The following is a 21,340-nucleotide window of genomic DNA, read 5'->3' as shown; positions in this document are numbered from 1 at the left end:
ATGGAGAAGCTCCATACAGTCAGTCAAAACAAGACCTGGAGCTGACTGTGGCTCAGATCATGAGCTGCTTCTTACAAAATTTCGGCTTAAATTGAAGAACGTAGGGAAAACCACTAAACCGTTCAGGTATGACCTAAATCATATCCCTGATGAATATACAGTGGAGGTGAGGAATAGATTTCAGGGATTAGACCTGATAGACAGAGTGCCTGAGGAACTATGGACGGAGGTCCGTAACATTGTTCAGGAGGCAGCAACGAAATCCGTCCCAAAGAAAAAGAAATGCAAGAAAGCCAAGTGGCTGTCTGATGAGGCTTTACAAGTAGCTCACGAAAGAAGGGAAGTGAAAAGCAAAGGAGAAAGGGGAAGATATACCCAACTGAATGCAGAGTTCCAGAGAATAGCAAGGAGAGACAAGAAGGCCTTCTTAAATGAACAATGCAAAGAAATCGAGGAAAACAACAGAATGGGAAAGACTAGAGATCTCTTCAAGAAAATTGGAGATCTCAAGGGAACGTTTTGTGCAAAGACGGGCATGATAAAGGACAAAGAAGGCAGGGACCTAACAGAAGCAGATGAGATTAAGAAGAGGTGGCAAGAATACACAGAAGAACTATACAGGAAAGATCTGAATGTCCCTGATAGCCATGATAGTGCGGTCACTGAACTTGAGCCAGACATCCTAGAGAGTGAAGTCAAGTGGGCCTTAGGAAGCATTAGTAACAACAAAGCTAGCGGAGATGACAGTATTCCAGCCGAGCTATTTAAAATCCTAAAAGATGATGCTGTTAAAGTGCTGCATTCAATATGCCAACAAATCTGGAACACTCAACAGTGGCCACAAGACTGGAAAAGGTCAGTTTACATTCCAATTCCAAAGAAGGGCAACACCAAAGAGTGTTCAAACTACCGCACAATTGCGCTCATTTCACATGCCAGCAAGGTTATGCTCAAAATCCTACAAGCTAGGCTTCAGCAGTATGCGAACCGAGAACTACCGGAAGTACAAGCTGGGTTTCGAAGAGGCAGAGGAACTAGAGATCAAATCGCCAACATTCGCTGCATCATGGAGAAAGCAAGAGAATTCCAGAAAAACGTCTATTTCTGCTTCATTGACTACGCTAAAGCCTTTGATTGTGTGGATCACAACAAACTGTGGCAAATTCTTAAAGTGATGGGAGTACCAGACCACCTTACCTGTCTCCTGAGAAACCTGTACGAGGGTCAAGAAGCAACAGTAAGAACCAGAGATGGAACAACCGATTGGTTCAAAATTGGGAAAGGAGTACGACAAGGCTGCATATTGTCACCCTGCTTATTTAACTTATATGCAGAGTACATCATGAGAAATGCCGGGTTGGATGAATCAGAGGTCGGAATTAAGATTGCCGGGAGAATTATCAACAACCTCCGATATGCAGACGATACCACCCTAATGGCAGAAAGCGAAGAGGATCTCAAGAGCCTCTTGTTGAGGGTGAAAGAGGAGAGTGCAAAAGCTGGTTTGAAACTCAACATTAAAAAAACTAAGATCATGTCATCTGGCCCTATCACTTCCTGGCATATAGAAGGGGAAGAAATGGAAGCAGTGACAGATTTTACTTTCTTGGGCTCCAAGATCACCGCAGACGGTGACTGTAGCCATGAAATTAAAAGACGCTTGCTCCTTGGGAGGAAAGCTATGGCCAACCTAGACAGCATAGTAAGAAGCAGAGACATCACCTTGCCGACAAAGGTCCGTCTAATCAAAGCTATGGTTTTCCCAGTAGTAATGTATGGCTGTGAGAGCTGGACTATAAGGAAGGCTGAGCGCCGAAGAATTGATGCTTTCGAACTGTGGTGCTGGAGAAGACTCTTACGAGTCCCCTGGACTGCAAGGAGGTCAAATCAGTCCATCCTAAAGGAAATCAACCCTGACTGCTCATTGGAAGGACAGATAATGAAGCTGAAGCTCCAATATTTTGGCCACCTAATGCGAAGAGAAAACTCCCTGGAAAAGACCCTGATGCTGGGAAAGACTGAAGGCAAAAGGAGAAGGGGACGGCAGAGGATGAGATGGCTAGATAGCATCACGGATGCAATGAATATGAACTTGAGCATGCTCCGGGAGAGAGCGCAGGACAGGAAGGCCTGGCGTGCTATGGTCCATGGGGTCACGAAGAGTCGGACACGACTGAACGACTGAACAACAACAACAACAAAGTATTTCTTTAGGCACTTAGACTGCATAGTACCTGCTGTAGACTATTATAAAAGATAAGAATGTGGTAGTATTATAATAGGATTTGATATAATATAGATAATGACAACGTTTAGAATTGTATTAGTCCAGGAGCAGGCCGCCCTAGACTGAGATTCCAGTTCAGCCTTGAGAAAATACTTGATTTTCAGTCTTAGCTTTTGTAAAAGGCAGTGAAATCTTGGGGGAAGATGGTTGCTGCTAGGTCATACAAATTCAGATTGAATCACCACCATCTTTTTATATGGGAAATATCAACGATATATGAGCACTCCTCTGCTTGCCCCAAAGGGGGCTGAGGCTTAGCACACATGTCAAGCAAAGCCACGCAAAGCCCAAGAAGATGCTCAAGAAATGTCCACTCTACTACTTGGTCATGATCAAGAGCATTTGAAGAGGGATGATTACATAGGTGATATGCCTTATATGCCTTTCTTTCTTTTTTTAAAAACCAACAGGTTAAAGATGTGCTAAACCAATACCCAGCTGCGACAATGGACTGGATGAGGGCTAATAAATTGAAACTCAATCCAGACAAGACTGAGATGCTGTTCGTGGGTGGTTCTTCTGACTGGATGGAGAGTTCTAGATGGGGTTGCACCCCCCTGAAGGAGCAGGTTCGTAGCTTGGGGGTTCTCCTGGAGCCATCTTTGTCACTTGAGGCTCAGGTGGCCTCAGTGGCATGGAGTGCCTTCTACCAGCTTCGGTTGGTGACCCAGCTACACCCCTCTCTGGACAGGAATAACCTGGCTTCAGTTGTCTATGCTCTGGTAATCTCCAAGTTAGATTGCTACAATGCACTCTATGTGGGGCTGCCCTTGAAGACGGTTTGGAAACTGCAGCTCGTTCAAAATGCGGCAGCCAGATTGCTAACGGGAACCAGAAGGTCCAGACATGTAAGACCGACTCTGGCCCACTTACACTGGCTGCCTGTATGTTTCTGAGCCTGATTCAAGGTGCTGGTTTTAACCTATAAAGCCTTACATGGCTTGGGACCACAATACCTGATGGAGCGCCTCTCCCGACACGAACCTACCCATATACTACACTCAATATGTAAGGCCCTCCTCCGGCTGCCTACACCCAGGGAAGCTCGGAAGACAGTGACAAGGAAGAGGGCCTTTTCAGTAGTGGCCCCCAAATTATGGAATGATCTCCCCACCTGGCGCCAACATTGTTATCTTTTCGGCACCAGGTTAAGACCGTTCTCTTCTCCCACGCATTCGACAGTATATGATAAGTGTTTAATCGATCCTGGAATGTCTTATGATTATGGTTGTTTGTTTTTGAGTTTGTTTGTTTGAAGTTGTTTTAGATATATGTTTCTTTTGTGTATATTGTCTGTTCATGTGTTTCTTATGTAAATGATTTTTATTCTCTGTCTATTGTAATTTTAATGTTTTTAATCTTTGTAAACTGCTCAGAGAGCTCCGGCTATTGGGCAGTATAGAAATGTTGTTGTTGATGATGATGATGATGATGATGATGATGATGATGAAGATGATGATGATGATGAAGATAATAAAAGAGACTGTGGTGGAAGGCTTGGAAAACATTGGAGGTAAGATATCTGTTCCTCATAGTTATCTGTTCTCAACTACAGGACAGGGAGAAGACATTGGTTGTATCCAATGTCCTTTCGCCAGTGGAATGGGCACTGCTAGTGGATCAAATTCTCCCTTCCCCCTGCAGCCACCAGCAGCATGCCCTCCAAATCTGCTCCAGAGAGTTGAGGATCCTGATCTCAGAAGCTAAGCAGGGTCAGCCCAGGTTAGTACTTGGATGGGAGACCACTTGGGTATCAGGCTTCCTGCACCGAGCAGGGGGGTGGACTTGAAGGTCTTGTAGGCCTCTTCCAACCCTATGATTCTATAATCTATGATCTATGGTGGGCTCGGGTGGGGGTGGGAGATGGGAACAGAATCTCCCATTCTGCAAGTGGAAGTCCATTCATGTAACATTGGTTTTAACTCATTGTTTGCATATTGAAGGTCCCAGGTTCAATCTCCAGTTGAAAGATTGGGTAACAGGTAATGTGAAGAACTTCTGCTTGAAGCTCTATAGAACCATTGCCAATCATAGGTGATACTGGGCCAGATCATAGGTGATACTGGTTGCTCACAACCTCTCCTCACCTGCATCAAATGCTCTGCAGTACAGACTTATAGAGGAGTTCTGTTTGTCTAATTCCTAATGCTGTCAATGTTTTTATTATTTATACATTTTATATAGAGCACCTAAAATTTACTTTCTAAATGTTACTCATATATCATCATGGATATAAGCCAATGGAATATTGGGTAGTGGTAAGGCTGAGACTTTGGCCACAGAAGGAAAGTAGTATCAGTTTCAGTGGTACCAAAGGCTGACAACAGCAAGCATGGCAAACTGACAAATCTTTTCTAGAAGCACAGCTTTACACAAAATATTGTCAAGAGAGCATGATATGGTTATTGAACCAATCCTCCCTCCTTGGCAACAAGGTAGAATGCACTCAGTTAATACCAATATATGTTATTTATACATTCGTTATTTTTATTCTTCTGCCTCAGTGGGTGGTAAAGGATGGGGTGTCATGGGAGTTGGCAAGGTTCCCAGAACCACCTCTACTCTTGGATTCTCCTACATGCTTGCTTTGTGTCCTGGATTTTGTATGTTGATCCATCAACGGTGCCAGGAGCCGAAAAGGGAGGAGGGTGGAGAGTTGATGGATGCATCAGGTGCAGTGCTGTGGATGGATGTGTTGTGTGCCCAGGAAAATGAAGAGCAATGAACCTCACATGTGCGGTGCTGTGTCTCCACAGGCAGCTGCGTGAGGATGTTCCCTTCCTGGCTGCTGCCTTGGCCGCCCTTTGCTTACAGCCACAGTCATGGGCCAGAATTGTATTTGATATACATCTATACTTAACCTAAATGTTTGGCTATTTATGAATTTGCTGAAGTCCTCCCCAAAACAGAGGTGTTAATCAGCCCTTGTGCAACAGGGCTGCATAGCAGATGGTGCGGCCAGAGTGGGGTACAATCAACCAAATGGGGGATTCTGTTGGGAGTTGTAGAACTGAGGAAGCATTTCCCAAAGATAATCGAAAGATCAGAGTTATTGAAAACAACCAGAGCTGGACAGTTAATCAAATCTAATGAGTAATCAAACACAACAGCAAAAGAGGGTATCGGCCGGGTCTTAGTTATTGTGAGCTGCCTTGATCACCATTTTTTTGGTGGAAAGGTGGATATAAATGTGATAAATAAATAAAATATAAATAAATAAATAAATAAATAAATAAATCTGGTATCAATTCTAGAATCTACAATCCTAAAAGGATGATCAAAATAGCGCAACAGGCTAGAATCTGATTTATATTCAGTGAAAGTGTCCAATCTTGCTAAGCAGGCATATGAGGACCGTACCTCATTTCCTTTAACAGGAAATGGTAAATAGAGCATACATCAATCTGTTTTAAATTTACCTGGGGAAGTATAATCCCTTTCACCATCCAACAGACAAACAAACTACCCTTTGGGACTCTTTCACATGACCTTGCCCTCACTGTTGGCCACTTAATGACCCTGTTTTCCTGGGCTACTCACTTGTCTCCAAGTGTTGCCAGCATCAGAAGAAACAAACATGCTGATATCATTGTCTGACAACTCAGTTCCAATATTACCTGCAAGGAAAACACTGTTAAATATAATGTCATCTTAAAGGAAAAAGAGAATTGAATCCAAAGGCTGGAATGACTACTGCTTTGATTGGTCTTTCATCATTTGGTAATGACCTACAGTTGTGTTTTATTATAAAACAACAACACAGAGACAGTTTAGTCTTTTATATGAACAATAATGAAAAGCATTTATACAGTACATTCAAATGTCAAAACTGAACATACAGTATCTTACTGCGATCCTTACAACAACCCTGCAATGTAAGACAGTATTATTTTCATCCCCATACTGATGATGGTGGGGAGGCACAACTGAGCTCATGGGAGAGTGAGATTAGAACCAAGGATTCTTGATGTGCAACTCTGTCTTTTGGCCACTACCCTACATCAGCCCTTAGTCACAGTTTGTGGGTTTAAGAACTTAAGAAGATGCTGGATCAAACCAAAGCCCTATCTAGTTCAGCATGCTGTTCACACAGTGGCCAACCAGCTGTGGTGGGAGGCCCACAAGTAGGATATAAGTGCAATAGCACCCTTCCCCTTGTGTTCCCCAGCATACTGCCTTTGATAGTGGAGGTAGCATGTAGCCATCATGACTAGCTGTCATCCTCCATGACCTTATCTAATCCCCTTTTAAAGCCATCCGAACTGGTGGCTATCACTACATATGTAGTGGTAGTGCATTCCACAGTTCCACTTGAATTCTCATGCTCAGTGGAAAAAGTGATAGGTAATTGTAAATGTCTGTACTGGAAGATTTCCTACCAGAGGCTACAATGATGCCCGGAGCCGTATCCCGACTGGCAATGTTGCCAGAAGTGTATGGATTCTCTGAAACCTTCAGGTGGAGATGTAGGGAACAATAGGGCTTGAAGAGAGAGAGAAAAAAAGAGATGCCCATCAGAACTAGGGAGCATAGAATAGACTAAAGGAAATATTTCTTCCTGTTGAGTTAATTAACTTCTGGAAATTATTGCTGCAGGGTGTTGTTATGCTAATGTAAATGCATAAACTATGTATTAAACTATCACTCCCAGGTGATGGGTCTACCAATCTCTAACAACAAGATGGTTGGGAATAGAATTACCACATTCAGAAGCAGCTGATTAGCAGATCCTAGGACAAACAAACAACAGGGATGACTTCTACCTCTACACATTGAGTTTCCTCAGCATATGTGGCTGCAGCTGCTGGAACATAATCTGATGTGACCCAGCCTGGCTGTTGTTGCATTCTGAACAATGGGTACCATCAACCAGGAACCTCTCCTGTCAAGCCCAGTCAAAGCCATTGAAACTTAAATCACAACTGTGTACCATATTACAGCCTTCAGCCCTCATCCACCAGTGTGCATGTGCAGTGGCTAGAAAAAGCAGTAATTGTGCCGATCATCTGTTTGTCAGAGAATGGCAATGTCTGGGCAATGTCCTTCCCTAACAGCTGATTGGAATGACTTTTTTTTTTTTTTTAAAGAAGGCTCTATGCACATAATCCTGACATCTTCCCATTTGTGTGGCTCTTAGGGGGATAAGTGCATTAGTGTATAGCTCTCACCACGCTGAAATCAACAGCAAAATCCATTTGACTAGTGTTAGATATTAATTTAAAATTATATGTAAGTTTTAGATGGAAAGTAATATTTGGTCTTATCTATGTAAATCTATATGAGCACCAGGATTTATCAGGGGTGGCCTAAGACAGTGTCTTCACTGCATGGACCAAGGGTCACCAGTGGCTCCCAGTTATCTCAAGTGTGGTTGTCCGCCTCTCTCTCCCTCTCCCACTCTCTCTCTCTCCCTCTCCCCCTCCCTCCCTCCCCTTTTTGCAGTAACTGCTCCCTCTCAGCAGGGTCTCTCAATCTGAGCCTTGATGTTTGCTTTAGTGGTAGGCCAGCTGCTAGGATCTGGGCTACTGGAGGATGCTTTGGAGATAGGAAGTCAGGAGAACTGCTGTTTATCCACTGCAAGGTGGCTGTGGGCTGTGGGGGGTGCACTGGCTAGCTGCAGCAGTGTACTGTGAATGTGCTGGAGAGGAAACTGAATGTGTGGTTGAGAGAGAGCACACAACATGGACCTGTGTGGGGAGATTTTGCTGCAAAGAGGAGAGCAGAGTACTCTCTCGTGACAAGAAAAAGTTTCATCCCAAATCCAAGGACCAAGGGAACCTGTCTGAATTTGATGGCCTGATTACTTGGTGATTGACTGACGTGGCCTTGTTTGGATGATGTGGAGGGGTATGAGGAGGAAAGAGAAGGCATCCAGCCAATCTCTACTTGACCATAGGGAGAGGAAAGAGAGGAGCCACTCCACAGCTCAGGAAAGGCCCTCAAGTGGCCTCCGTGTGGTGCCTGCCTGGAGCCAAAGTGGCTCTGCTTGAAAAGTAGTGAAGATCACTGGCCTAATACATTTTGCTGCCTGAGACAAAGGATAAGATTGGCATTCTGTGTACCGAAGCTGACCAAAGTGGGTCCTCCATCACACCTGAAGGTAGCGCTAGCTGAGCAGGTGCAGGCCAGGCTAAGCAGGCCAAACACAGGCCTGTCCTCCAACACCTCACCACTGCTCTCTCACAGCTCCACCTGGTGCCCATTTGCTGCCCACTCCAACATGGGCTACAATGCAGCAGCAGGGTGCCCATAATCAGAGCACACGTGCTGCCTCCTGGAGAGCTTGGCCTGAGCTGGCTGCCTCTCTCCTTGCTCACTCACGCAGGGACCTTGCCTTTCGCAGTGGCCCTGTCTGAGATGCGTTGGGAGAAAGCAACTAGTCAAGACAGCCAGCTAGCCCAGGCCAGCTTATAAGAAAGCATTGGTGCTGTCAGAATGCCAGCTCAGGAGAATGGGATTCACTGGGGGTGGCAGGTGAGGAGGAATGGGGGAGACGCTCTGCCAGTGCCTCACTTTGCCTCATGGTAGGGCTGGACTTGGTTTATCAATATAATTTAAGATCCACAGAGATAATTCCTCAGACACAGAGATACTGTCCTTTTTAAATGGATGTTGATTTTTCTAAACAAAAGAAGCAGGAAACACTGACCTTTCAATGAACACTGCATCACAGAGGAGTTGTAAATAACTAAACACAACCTCTGATGCCTGTTTGTCTCCAGGCTGGTGGCAGGTGGTAGGGAGAAGAGGTCAGTCAAAGCAAATAATAAAACAAGGACACTTTTCCACTCTCAAGTCCTGGGGTTGTAACAGTCTCCAAAGGTGAGCATAATCCCTCAAAGATCAAAACAATCTCAGCAGATACACATGGGAAAGGCCTACCAAGGATACCTCCCAACCTGCTATTTACTCAGTTAATGAATACCTGCAAAACTGCTGGAAAGCAGATTATTGCTAAATGCCAATAAGCTTTGTATCAGAGGTTCCATTCACCTGCCTGCCTGATCCAAGGTGAGGCCCCTGAGATTAAGATAGTTCTCCGTGTTCTCCAACATGTATAACTATTGGGGGAGGCTGTCAGCCCTGAAAGCCAGAATGGTGTGTGCTGCTCAAAGGTGAGTGGGACAGAAGCGCTGACAGATGGGCAGGGATGTGAACTCTTGCTGATGTGATAAAAGGCAGAAAGGACAGAACTGAATCAGTGGACATGGCACTAGGCAAGAAAAAATATACTAAACACTGTAACAGCAACTGACAGCCATGGAAGGGTCACACACTGTAACCAAACAACTGGGGACAATAGGAAGCAAACACGATGGGGCTGAAGGGACAAGGAGCTTATGTGCCTTTATGGTGTTATCTCTTCTGAAGAGCTAACTGGAGAACACATTCTCTACTAACCAAACTCATACAAACCATCCTGTGTCCTATTTAAAAGGTTCCTCCTGTGCAAGCACCGGTCATTACTGACCCCTAGAGGGACGCCTGCTTGTGCTGGCATTTTCATGGCAGACTATAGCGGGGTGGTTTGTCATTGCCTTCCCCAGTCATGACTACCTTTTCCCCAGCAAGCTGGGTACTCATTTTACCAACCTCGGAAGGATGGAGGGCTGAGTCAACCTGAGCTGGCTACCTGGGACCCAGCTTCCACTGGGATCGAACTCAGGTTGTGGGGAGAGTTTTGGTTGCAATACTGCTGCCTACCACTCTGCGCCACACGAGGCTCGTGTTCTATTTAAATCATTGGCAAATTGAAGTCCTTTACCCAGCTCTGCATTCCAGTGGAAGTTCTCTCTCCCGCTCCCTCCTGCTCTCTCTGAGTCTCCTTCTCTTTGCATTTTAATACTTTCAAAGTAAAAATACTTTGCATTTTATAACTTTGAACCAAAGTTAATGAAATTCTTCCTTAATCAACTTGATCGGGTACAACACAAACTGGCGAGCTTTAACTGGCATGCTTCCCTCCTGCTTCCTTCTTTCTGAGGTCTACAGGAATCATCTTCGCAATCTTCACCACCTTCTCTGAGCCCTCTTACGCCTGCCATTTGAGGGACTTCTATAACATCTGATGACTGTATATGTATGTTGGGGGAAGGAAGAGCAGAAATGGGAAGACATGATAGTTTCTTATTTGTTTCCTTCTCATATAGAAAGTTAGCTAGGCACAAGCGGTGGACATCATGGAATTATACCACCGCGCACACACACACACACATACACATACTCCGAGCAAACAGCTTTTAAAAGACTAGGACTGTGGCATGCAAAAGGAACAAGAAGAGTTCAGAGGCTACCTTTTCCCTACCCTTGAGGACCACAAGATGGCAGACAAATCCCTAAAGGGTGAGGAGAGAAGAAGTGCCTTGCAGTTTTGCAAACCAGGTAGGAAATTTCATGAGAGAAGACACACATCTCTCTAAAATTCATCTTGATCTTACTGATGCCAAGTCATGATATTACTTCTGCTACTCTTATATTTATAACCAAGAGTGTTCGAGACCTTCTGCCATTTATATCCTACCTTCAAAGTCTGTCTAGTGCTCAGATGCAATGTTAGGGTGCTTGCTTAAGTCAAATATTGTTGTGACCTGCTTAGACCCAAAGAGTCCAGGTGAACCTGCCATTTCTTCCCAAGGTTGGGAAATTGTCTGAAGTCATCCCAAGGAACGTGTTCTGATGGTGTCCATTTGCTATTGGTTTGACTGGAGGGAGCCAGGAGAGTAGTAATAATCCAGGTGGTTGACATAAATGTGTGTGTATGCACGTGTGTGGGGGGGGGGCAAGGAGGGGGATTAGTGTGTGCTTGAGTGAGCGAGTTAGTGTGTGAAGAAAAGGGACATGGCTATACAACCTTCTGTGAACTTTTATGGACTTTCAATTATTTACTTCCATTCTAAACAAAGGTCCTACAAATCCTTTCTGAAGCAAGACAGATTAGGGGAACTGAATCCACAAATTTTGACATAATGTATTGACTGAATTTCCACAGATTTGCTTAGTTATCATTTATCCTGATAAAACTGTTTGCACCCGTTGCCAGGGTTACTCCCCCAGAATTCTATGTATCCAATTAGCCCATTGTCTTTCCTTTGCTTCCACAAATAGCTCACTCTCCCCACCTGGTGTTCTGACTTATAATGGCACAAAGTCTAGCCTATAGTACCAAAAATAGATGCATCTGGAAAAAGTTCACTAATACAAACATCTTTTTCCTTGAAAATAAAAAAAGAACTTGTTTTCCATACCAGAGCTAAAGAAACCTCCCTAATTAAGTTTTCACAATGTACGTAGTGGGGGGGGGGGAGGCACTCTGGTGAAAGCTGCATTTATTTTTAATAGGCCATGCCAGTGTATTGTAAAGCATTTTTCCCCCTCATTCCCACAAACCATCACTTACCAGGAGGCAATGAACTGGGTTCCCTCTCAGATCCATGTCTGGGGCCTGCAGCAAGTGCCAGTCTCTGCCTTTATTGTAGGTGATGAAAGTTTTCACTTGGTTGTCAATCTTCTTGTTAGCCAAGAACATTCCCTTTATCCCTGCTACCTAGGAAAAATTGACATGGCTGAAAAACAGATAAATTTGACACAGATTGTGTGTGTATTGTTACCTGTTAAATCCAGCTTTGGGATATGGTGCATAGCCTGGATATACAGCAGAAAAATGATCAAAGGCTTCCTTATTTACCACAGGCTGGTAAGAAAGTAAAATGAAACACCATTGTGGATTCAAAGTTCAGATACTATAGGAGAGGGATTTAGCAGTGAAAGACCCCCTCCCCCCAAGAAACAATCCCCTAAAGTATAATGTACAGTATAGGATGCTGTGTCCTATAAAAATAGTTCTTACGCACAAAAAGGAACAGCAATAATTAATTTAGTTCCCTCTTTCAGTTTCTGCTGGAGTATAAGTCAAAGCAAATTTGAGAAAACAAACTGAGGAATATTAAGGGAGACTAAGAGAGCAATCCTATGGGTGTCTAGCCCAAATGATGGAGTGCTCCAATCTCAGAGCCCTCCATCCATCCAAAGCCCTGCTGGACTCTTGCTAGCAGGGCAGGAGAACTGATGGAGGCTTTCTTAGCCTCTCCATCCTCCTTAAGAACATTTTTCATTGGATGGGTCTCTGAGCACATCTAACTTGTTCTCTCTGCTGGGGGCAGCGACAGGGGATGAGAGGCTTTTTGATCCAGTGGTTCCATGGCATCTCCCTTCTCTGCTCCTCACACTCCCCATTCCTCCCTTCCTGAGATGGGAGTCCCAAACCCAGGAGACCCTGAGAATGGGAGCATTGGGGACGGGGGAATCATCAGACAGATCCCCTTCAAGGTTAGAGCTGTGCTGCATCCTATAGCTATCTAGGGGAAATAGGATTGCTCTCTAAAAGGGTTTTAAAAAGACTGTCTTTTTTCTCTCCTAGAGGTTTTGCACAACCATAAGAGCACCCTTGCTGGAGAAGACTGAAAGGTCATCTGGTCCATCACACTGTTATTCATGGTGGTGGATCCACAGTCAGGGAATAAAGGCAATAGCCCTCCCCTTTTATTGCTCCCCTCCCCTCCCTAGCAATGGAGGAATAGAGATGTTCCATTTCACCATCATACTTAACAGCTGTTGATGGACCAGTCTTCCATGAATTTATCTAATATCCTTTGAAAGCTGTCTGTTCCAAGCTGGTGGTCAAGATCACATCTTGCCCCTATTCTCTCTTGTATCTGCATCATCAGCTCTCTTGAGTCTAAAATTCAAACTAATGAAATGGATTGGGGAGCGGGGAGAGACAAGTTCAAGATCTTCAGAAGAAATTTCGGTGGGGGGATGACAATGGGTACATCTGTAAATAAAACTGAATGGGATGCAAGAAGCAACATGACAAACAGCTTGGCTTTGTAAAACAAGCTTGGCTATCTCCATGTACTGAAAATCAATAGCACAATATCTACAGCAGCATGAGACACACTCTGTCATTGTGCCAATTGCTGCTTTTGCAGTGGGATGAGGAAGGAGGACGGAGGGGACTTTTGTCTTTCAATGGGGTGTTTCTGGTTCTGTATCCTGCACTGCTTCCTTGACAGGGGTGTACAAGAACTGATATCTAATGTCAGCCATGGGACCTTTTTCTTCTCAGCTGTTATTGTTTAATTGGCACACAACTGCAAAGTATTGCAATGGTAAAAAAAAGAAAAAAGCAAGAAGTTACTTGAGTTTCAACTTACATCATTAATGACTAGCTGAAGAAGGAATATGAGAGGCTGAAAATGAGGACAGTTCCTTTCTTAACGTGTGTGGCAGGCGGTGGAGAGACCAGCGATGTGCAAAAGTTTCTGCTTGATGTATAACTCTGGTGGGATCCTGTGATGTTATAACATGTATCTGGAGTGTGTCCATGACCAAGCAATTTGAGAAAATGGTCCTGGACAGAGGTGGGATGGCAGCAGAAACTGGAGGACAGGAGCGAGTCAATCTCTCTGATTTCTCTGCTCCCAGAGAGAAGTATGCACATAAATTTGCCAATGCCTTTCCCATGCGTGAGAAAATGCTGGAAATGGCAATCTAAGCACACATGCACGCATGCACACAAATATATGCAGAGACAAACAGGGGAAAGTATTGTCAAGGGCTTCTAATGCAACCATCCCATACTCTCTCTGATCTCCAAGAAGTGAGAATTCTCAGAATGCAATGAGTTGATTTCTTTCTCTTTTAGAGGAGTGCAGATTTGACAACCTCTTCTCCACCAAAGGCTGGAAATGAGAGATTCAGTGTGCAAATTCTCATGACGGCAAATTGAGGCAATAGCCTCAGGTGGCAGATGTTGGGGGCAGCCTCCCAGCCATTTCTCCTGAGCCTCCCAGCCATTCCCTTGATCTGGAGGATAGTTGCACACCCTAACTAGCCTGCTGCCTTCAAGTGTGATGGCAGATGATGGCCTGTTGCTAGTATAGAGGTCAGATTCAACTTCCAGCCCAGTCAACTTATATAGGTGGAATGGGTGGCAGCACCATTTTGTCCTTTGCCTCAGGCAGCAAATTGTCTTGGTCCAGCCAGCCATGACTGAAGATGAATGCCTTGAACATTGCCAAGAGTGTCTGCCCTATGGAATAAAACCATGCCAAGATTAAATATAAACACCATCAGCTTTACCACATATATGGGGTGTGTGTGTGTGTGTGTGTAATGGTAGGTCCAGTGATCTTTAAAGACAAAATGAAATGTGTAACGGTAGCTCAGTGGCCACCCAACGTCACTGTGTGTGGAATGATGTCATGGGCCCACCTCAACCTTACATTACCTCTCTGCAGAAAAGGTATCATCACTTATAAACCAGGACTGCCACAGTGGTCAAGGAGAAACAGGAAGAATATTGTTAAGTGTGCAAAGCTTCACAGCAGAGAACTATCAGTGTGGCTCTCCAGTGGCTGAGCTGGGATTCCATATACATGGCCAGAAGTCCCATATCCTGCTTTAATTACATCAGTTGCTATATAGGGGAAGTTCTGGATTGCCAGGAATTAGGGACCAGTCCTGAAAGCAAGATAATAAAGCCTGAGCAAGGAGCACTATTTGACTTTGGTCCTATAGTTCCTGACATACCAGTTAATTCATTCATGCCTTAGAGGAACAGGACTTTTGGATAAACCCCTATGAGTATTCTTGGGAACAGTAATATAGTAGCATATTACTATTACTATTAACTTTTCTCACCCCTCACAAACTCTGACCCCTCCTATTTTCTGTCTCTTCCTAATTCATCAATCGGTTTTTTAAAAAAATTCTGTCTGCTCTTTATCTTCCTTTACCCCTAAGCACTCATCATTCATAGCAATCCTACTGGGAGGCTTGCACTGGATGGCTTTCACTTCAGTCCCAGCCAGAACAATCAGATCGAAGGGAACACTTTGTGCCAGGCTTGGTGTCAGCCAATATTCTTTCTATCTAGGCAATCAGCGGATACAACACAACCAGTCTGATCGCATCAGTTTCAATCCAGACTGCTATGAACAGACAGCCTAATAATACAGAAGCTTTTTGTTTGATGCTGCCTCCTCCTCCTCCTCCCCCCCCCCATTTTTGGGATGTAGGACACCCTCCTCAACCTGATGGTCATAGTAGGCAACAGTCTTTTCAGCAGCCTGCCAAAGTGCTAGAGGGATTAATATATTGTTTTAAAAGAAATCCTCCCCCATGTGATCAGGAAATGGCATGCCTCTTGTTCCGCATTCTTGTCTGCTTTTAAACAGGCTTCCTGCATGGTTGTCTCAAGGTGCCTGACAGCTCAAAGTCAAGTGTCAAAGTCAAAATCAATCCACATAGCGACATTCAAATTCAGGTACATAGCACAGGGAGTTCTCTTTATTGGGGAACTCAATTTCCCTATAGTATGTTGCTATAGAGCAAGGATGGTCAAGTGCAGACCTGTGGGCTTTATCCCTACCCTGAAACAATGTTATTGTCCTGTCCACATTTTTAAGTGAGCCGACTTGATTTGCATTTCCCAGACTAATAGTTGGATTGGAACACAGTTATCCTCCAGTTTTTGTACTTCTCTGATTTTGTGATATACATTTTGGCTCAAAAAACATACCAAAAGATGCATAAAATATGCATACTTTAAGTTAAAATGCATACAAAAATGTATATCTTGTGGAAAATATGTTAATGTGATTGTTCTTGTGTATGCTTGTTTTAAAACCATAGACTTATATGTAAATGGAACAAATGAAACCTCTGAATGAAGACATGAAAAACTGGCATAGACTGGAAATAGATGGATCCATCCACCCCGAGTTGTAAGACATGGAAATAGTCCACAGTTCCATGCTGCATTGTTAAATTTTATTTTGTATGTAAAACCTGAGTGCATTTTCTCAGTCACTGAAAATCTCTTACTGCTAGACGGGACTGAGGTTAATTTGAGTGGCAAAATATACTCCAGCCGCAGGAACTGTTGACTAGAGAAGACAGTGGCCCCCAAGAGTACAGAAGTTGGCCATCCTTGCCATAGAGAATCCTATGCAGTGCAAGGAAGCAAAGGTTTAGGGAGAGATATAGCTCAGAGAAGATGATTTGCTTGTAGAAGGTCCCACATTCAATTCCCAGCATCTCCATTTGATATTATGCCTCTAATATTGTGTAGATCAAGCTTTCCCAACCTGAATGCATGCATATTTAAATATGCACATTTTAATTAGCTCATTTTTTCCATTAAAAACCCTCTGCAAAATAGCGGGCGCTGGCAGACGGGACCCAGGATGAGTGTGGGTGGCTTGCCGAGCTTGTGGGGGCTTGAGTGAGGGTCTAGGGGGCTCAAGCAGGGGTAGTGCTTCTGCGAGTGCCCGCCAATACAGGGCGAGGGTGGTTCGCACATCCCTAGTCAAAAACAAATGCAAATAAATTCATTCATTTTCTTTCATTCATTCATTAAATTTCTATACCACCAAATTTCTATACCACCCAATAGCCAAAACTCTCTGATTAAAAACTTTAAAAATGCAATATTATACATAGTATAAAAAATTGTTTTCATACAAATGTGTAAACAGACAGCATGCATGCACACATACACACACACACGCGCACACACACCCCTAGCAATTTTAAACAATAATAAGTAAATCCAGGACCTGATTAAAACCTTACCATATGCTGCCAAATGTCTGAGAGTAGAGGAAGGTCTTAACCTGGCACTGAAAAGATAACAATGTTGGCACCAGGCGGGCCTCATTGGGGAGCTGATTCCATAATTGGGGGGCCACCACTGAAAGAAGGCTCTCTGCTTTGTTGCCACCTTCCAAGCCTCCTTCAGAGGAGGCACCTGGAGGGGGGCCTTAGGTGATGAGTGTAGTAAATGGGTGGGTTCATACCAGGAGGGGTCTTCCATCAGGTATTGCAGTCCTGAGCCATGTAAGGCTTTGTAAGTCAAAACCAGCACCTTGAATTGGGCTCGGAAACATACAGGCAGGAAGTTCAGAACTTCTTGTCCCTGTTACCAATCTGGCTGCCACATTTTGCATGAGCTGCAGCTTCTGCACCATTTTCAAAGGCAGCCCCACACAGAGCGCATTAAAGTAATCTAACTTGAGGGTTACCAGAGCATAGAAATCTGAAGCCAGGTTATCCCTGTCCAGATAGGGGCATAGCTGGGCCACCAAGCTCGTAGATGGCACTCCATGTCACTGAGGCCACCTGAGACTCAAGTGACAAAGATGGCTCCAAGAGAACCCCCAAACTATGAACCTTCTCCTTTAGGGGAAGTGCACCCCATCCAGAAATTTGTGGTTTGCTGCCAATTTTGGCAGAAAACTGCTATAGAGGATTAATGTGGCACATTTAGCTTGTAAATAAGTGTGACCCACAAGGGGATCTAGGGGGCACATGGACCGCAGACCCCAAAGTTGCCTATCCCTGTTTAAGCAACAGTGAGCATGATGGTAGCTTCATATGTTCAAATGTCAGCCTATATGCATTGCTTTCTGAATGTAGTAGTTTCTGGATTACTTCCATTGTGCTTGAACCTTCAAGTATATTCATGGAAGTGGAACAGCTGCCTTTTATTAGCACATTCAAATCCTATTAAAACTGCTATCAAAATAGCCTATCACCTCAAAGTGAGCCCAAAACAAGAAGGTGAGACAATGCTTCCAAAGATTCTAAGAAACTCTATGAGCTGTGGAGAAGGCACTGAGTACAAGGATGCTTAGAAGGCATTGTGCAGCTATTCTGTCTTGTTTTCCCTTAAAAGATTTTCTGCCATAAGATAAAAAGGACAGAGGAAATGAAGTGGTGCAAAAACATGAGAGGGTTACAAGTAGAAGATGATGACCCTCCCCTCATAAAATTCAGTGAATGACATAGGAGGATTGCATATTAAAAACCACATCTGGAAGCATCCCATGTGTCTGCATTTCAGACCTGTCTTCAGATCATATTGGTAAGGACATGATCTTGTTCAGTGTTAGAGATTTCAAGAGGAAATGGTATGTAGGGCTTTGTAAAGCAAAATCAGCATGGTAAACTGAAGACAATGGATAGCCAATCACTGGAGGTGAATGCAGCTCTGGTGTAATACGTTTTTATTTTTTTATTTTATTATTAAATTTATTAATCGCCCATCTGGCTGGTCACCCAGCCACTCTGGGCGATGTACAGTGTACAATAAAACAGTTTAAAAGAATAAAATTCTACAGTAAAAACATTTTCTAAAATACCCTAACCCACCCCAAATGCCTGCCTGAACAATCACGTTTTTAATGCACGACGGAAGCTCATTAAAGAGGGGGCATGGCGGAGTTCCCTAGGGAGGGAGTTCCATAGAGTGGGGGCCACCACAGAAAAGGCCCTCTCCCTTGTCCCCACAAATCTAGCTGTCCTGGCTGATGGGAGAGAGAGAAGGCCACACGTTCTGGGACAGAGAGAAGAACACACGTTCTGGGTGTGTCCACCTCTTGTCACAAAGAGGACACATTGTGCATCTGCAAAGATGTCTAGCTACAGATCAAGGGCTTTCCAGCCTTAGCTAAAGATTTTCACGAGTGCAAAAACATGAGATGAGAATGTGCTCCATTGTCACATACCTCATAGAGGTCTATCATCACATTGCCCTCCAGGTCTCGGCTGCTCTTGACATCTTCCAAAGCCAGGGTGAAGTAGACCCCTCGGGTATCAGAGATGTAAAGGTTGTATGTATCATTCTGGTTCCATTCCTGAACTGCAGCAAACACCTGATTCTCATCAGTGCTGATAACGTGCATGTCCTGGGGGCAAAACACAGAGAAGCGTCTTGTCGGACATTCGCTTGTCACTGCTCCAAGGGCAAGGCAGGGTAATCCTCTAGGAGCAAAGCACAGATTCATTATGGAGTCTAATCAGAAACTAAAGCCAATCTACTTGCTTGTGCACATGCATATTTTACACATTCTCTCTTCTGCAAATATATGCAGAGTAATAATGAATTGAGGACACATTAAGTGAACCTTTACACTGGTTATCCACAGTAGCAATGGAAAGATTAGGATGTTTGTTATAGGACATGTAGAATATTAATTCTTTTTTTGTCCTTCAACAGCATGAGAAAATTCTGAAATTAGGAATCACTATGCATTAAAGAAATGAATGGGGAGGGATATCCAGGAACACAGGCAATGCCATAGGCAATCAGTCTAGTAAGCCATGAGCTTGTCCCTGTAAAGTTTCAAACTGAAACCCAGACATGCAGGGAGAGGAAACCTGTGTAGCATTCAAGGTGAATTAAAATGGCAGGTAGCTAGCTGTGCAATCTGAAAATCTTGCAGTGTTATATGCACCTATTAGATGTGCATGAGGTTTCCTTAAATTGTTGTGTTTCCAAGTTCTTAAAAAAAACCCTTATATTTACTGCTGAGAGAACGATGCTGAGAGAACTAAACAACGGCTGCTTTAAACAGCAGCCGCCAAATATTTGTTATGATGATACTTGTAAAGCATTATCTTTAATTACTTATCCGATTGCAGCTCATAAAGATTCTTGGTGTGGGGAGAAACTCTGCCATAGTGGCATTTTGCTGTCTTCCAGAACATAAACTCATGCTTTTAATGTCTAATTAATACATATCTGCATTTTACTACAGGTGGCCTTAACCCATTTTTCTGGCAGATATGTAATTATATTTGGTGGTGCAATCTGCAGCTAACGAATTAGAAAATAAATGATTACTAAAGATGCAGAATTCAAGTCTTTCTATAGAGCAATGAAAGTAAAAAAATGACTTGTATTGATGAACTGAATCCAACAGAGCTGTTCATCTACATTTAATAACATTCAAATAGCCCTTTCAGACATTTTCCTCCAGGCATCCAAACAATGCATGGAGAGAGAGCAGGACCATGCACAGTAACTCCGCCCCATCATCCCTGCCCCTGCTGGCTCCACTCCCACCATTGCACATCAAGATTGAAGGTGTGAAGTGTGATTCCTCATATGTTCAGCTGAAGGCATTTAGAATCCTCCACATGAATGGGACCCCCTTTGGAGCAGAGATTTCCTAATAATATGAAGGATTCTAAGCATATTCAGCCAAACATGCAAAGACCTTCAGCCTCAATGTGAGGTCAAGATGGAAGCTGATGGGGATGTTGGAGTGGGGCTATTATGCATGGCCCTGCTCCACCTCCAAGAATTATTAAAGGGCTCAAACATTGGTCAGATTAAACCACTGGTTAAACACAGTCAGCTCTCCCACAGCTGGCAATAGGCGGGGAGGCAGAGCTTTCAGGCCAAAGAGCATACCTTCTAAACAGGCACCTCTTGTTCGAAATTGCTTGCTAGATTTTTGCTCCTGCTGGCTCCTTTTCATTGATAGTCACCAACACAGTGTCAAGCTTGGTTTGAACCAGACTTCCTGAACCTGATGCCCTCCAGATGTTTTGGGCTACAGCACCAGCCTCAGCCATAATGGCCTATGGTCAGGGGTGATGGAAGCATCTGAAAGACACCAGGTTGGTGAAGACTGGTTTGAACAGAGGTCACTGTCTGGTCCAAGAATAGGCAATCTACCAGTTTCAAAATGGCTATCTGCTTATATAGAGTTTCAAGACTGCAATGAAAAAGGGAGGAGGAGATGGCCTCACAGGTATGTCAGTTCAGTGTATCAGTGCTCATAGCTTGCAGAAAACCAGATGTTTTCTCTCACTCTGTGTGTTTAGGCCATAAGAGGGAGGAATTACTCTGTATTCTTGGTCGCTGTGAGTTGACATCGGTTTTCTGCCATTCCCTGCCCCATTCTTTATGCAGTCAGTATATCGCCAGGCAGAGGAACTGTCAGCAAATTCGTCGTGTGCAACTAATACCACTCAGATACACCACATATTGTGGCCCTTATTCTTTCTGTCAGATTCAGTAATTCACCTGTTATTTCTGCTGGGTAAATCATACCATGAAATGATCTTCGTGCTGACATGGAGAAGCTAAACACAGGGAGATGGAGGGGGAAGCTCTGCCACCATCATTCTTTTGTCAAAAGGAATAAACATGCCTCTTGCCTTTTGAATGAAACAAATAGAAAGCTCTCCTCTAATTAG

General features: G+C 43.9%; 1 protein-coding gene across 2 annotated transcripts in view; it reads right to left on the bottom strand.

Moving 5' to 3' along the window:
• The window catches only part of SORCS1 (sortilin related VPS10 domain containing receptor 1), a 618,971-nt gene that overhangs the window by 115,578 nt on the left and 482,053 nt on the right, over positions 1-21,340 (bottom strand). For both annotated transcript variants that reach the window (XM_084841982.1, XM_084841983.1), the window contains exons 9-12: positions 18,859-19,038; positions 11,685-11,831; positions 6,667-6,769; positions 5,828-5,904 (exon numbers count right to left, since the gene is read on the bottom strand). In XM_084841982.1, coding sequence (XP_084698108.1) covers positions 5,828-5,904; positions 6,667-6,769; positions 11,685-11,831; positions 18,859-19,038 — 507 coding nt within the window. The remainder of the gene's footprint in view (positions 1-5,827; positions 5,905-6,666; positions 6,770-11,684; positions 11,832-18,858; positions 19,039-21,340) is intronic.

The sequence above is a fragment of the Heloderma suspectum genome, chromosome 3 (assembly GCF_057233095.1).
Source record: "Heloderma suspectum isolate Gila_16-S chromosome 3, 16-S_ref, whole genome shotgun sequence".
Taxonomy (NCBI): domain Eukaryota; kingdom Metazoa; phylum Chordata; class Lepidosauria; order Squamata; family Helodermatidae; genus Heloderma; species Heloderma suspectum.
This window is presented reverse-complemented; position numbering and strand designations above follow the sequence as displayed.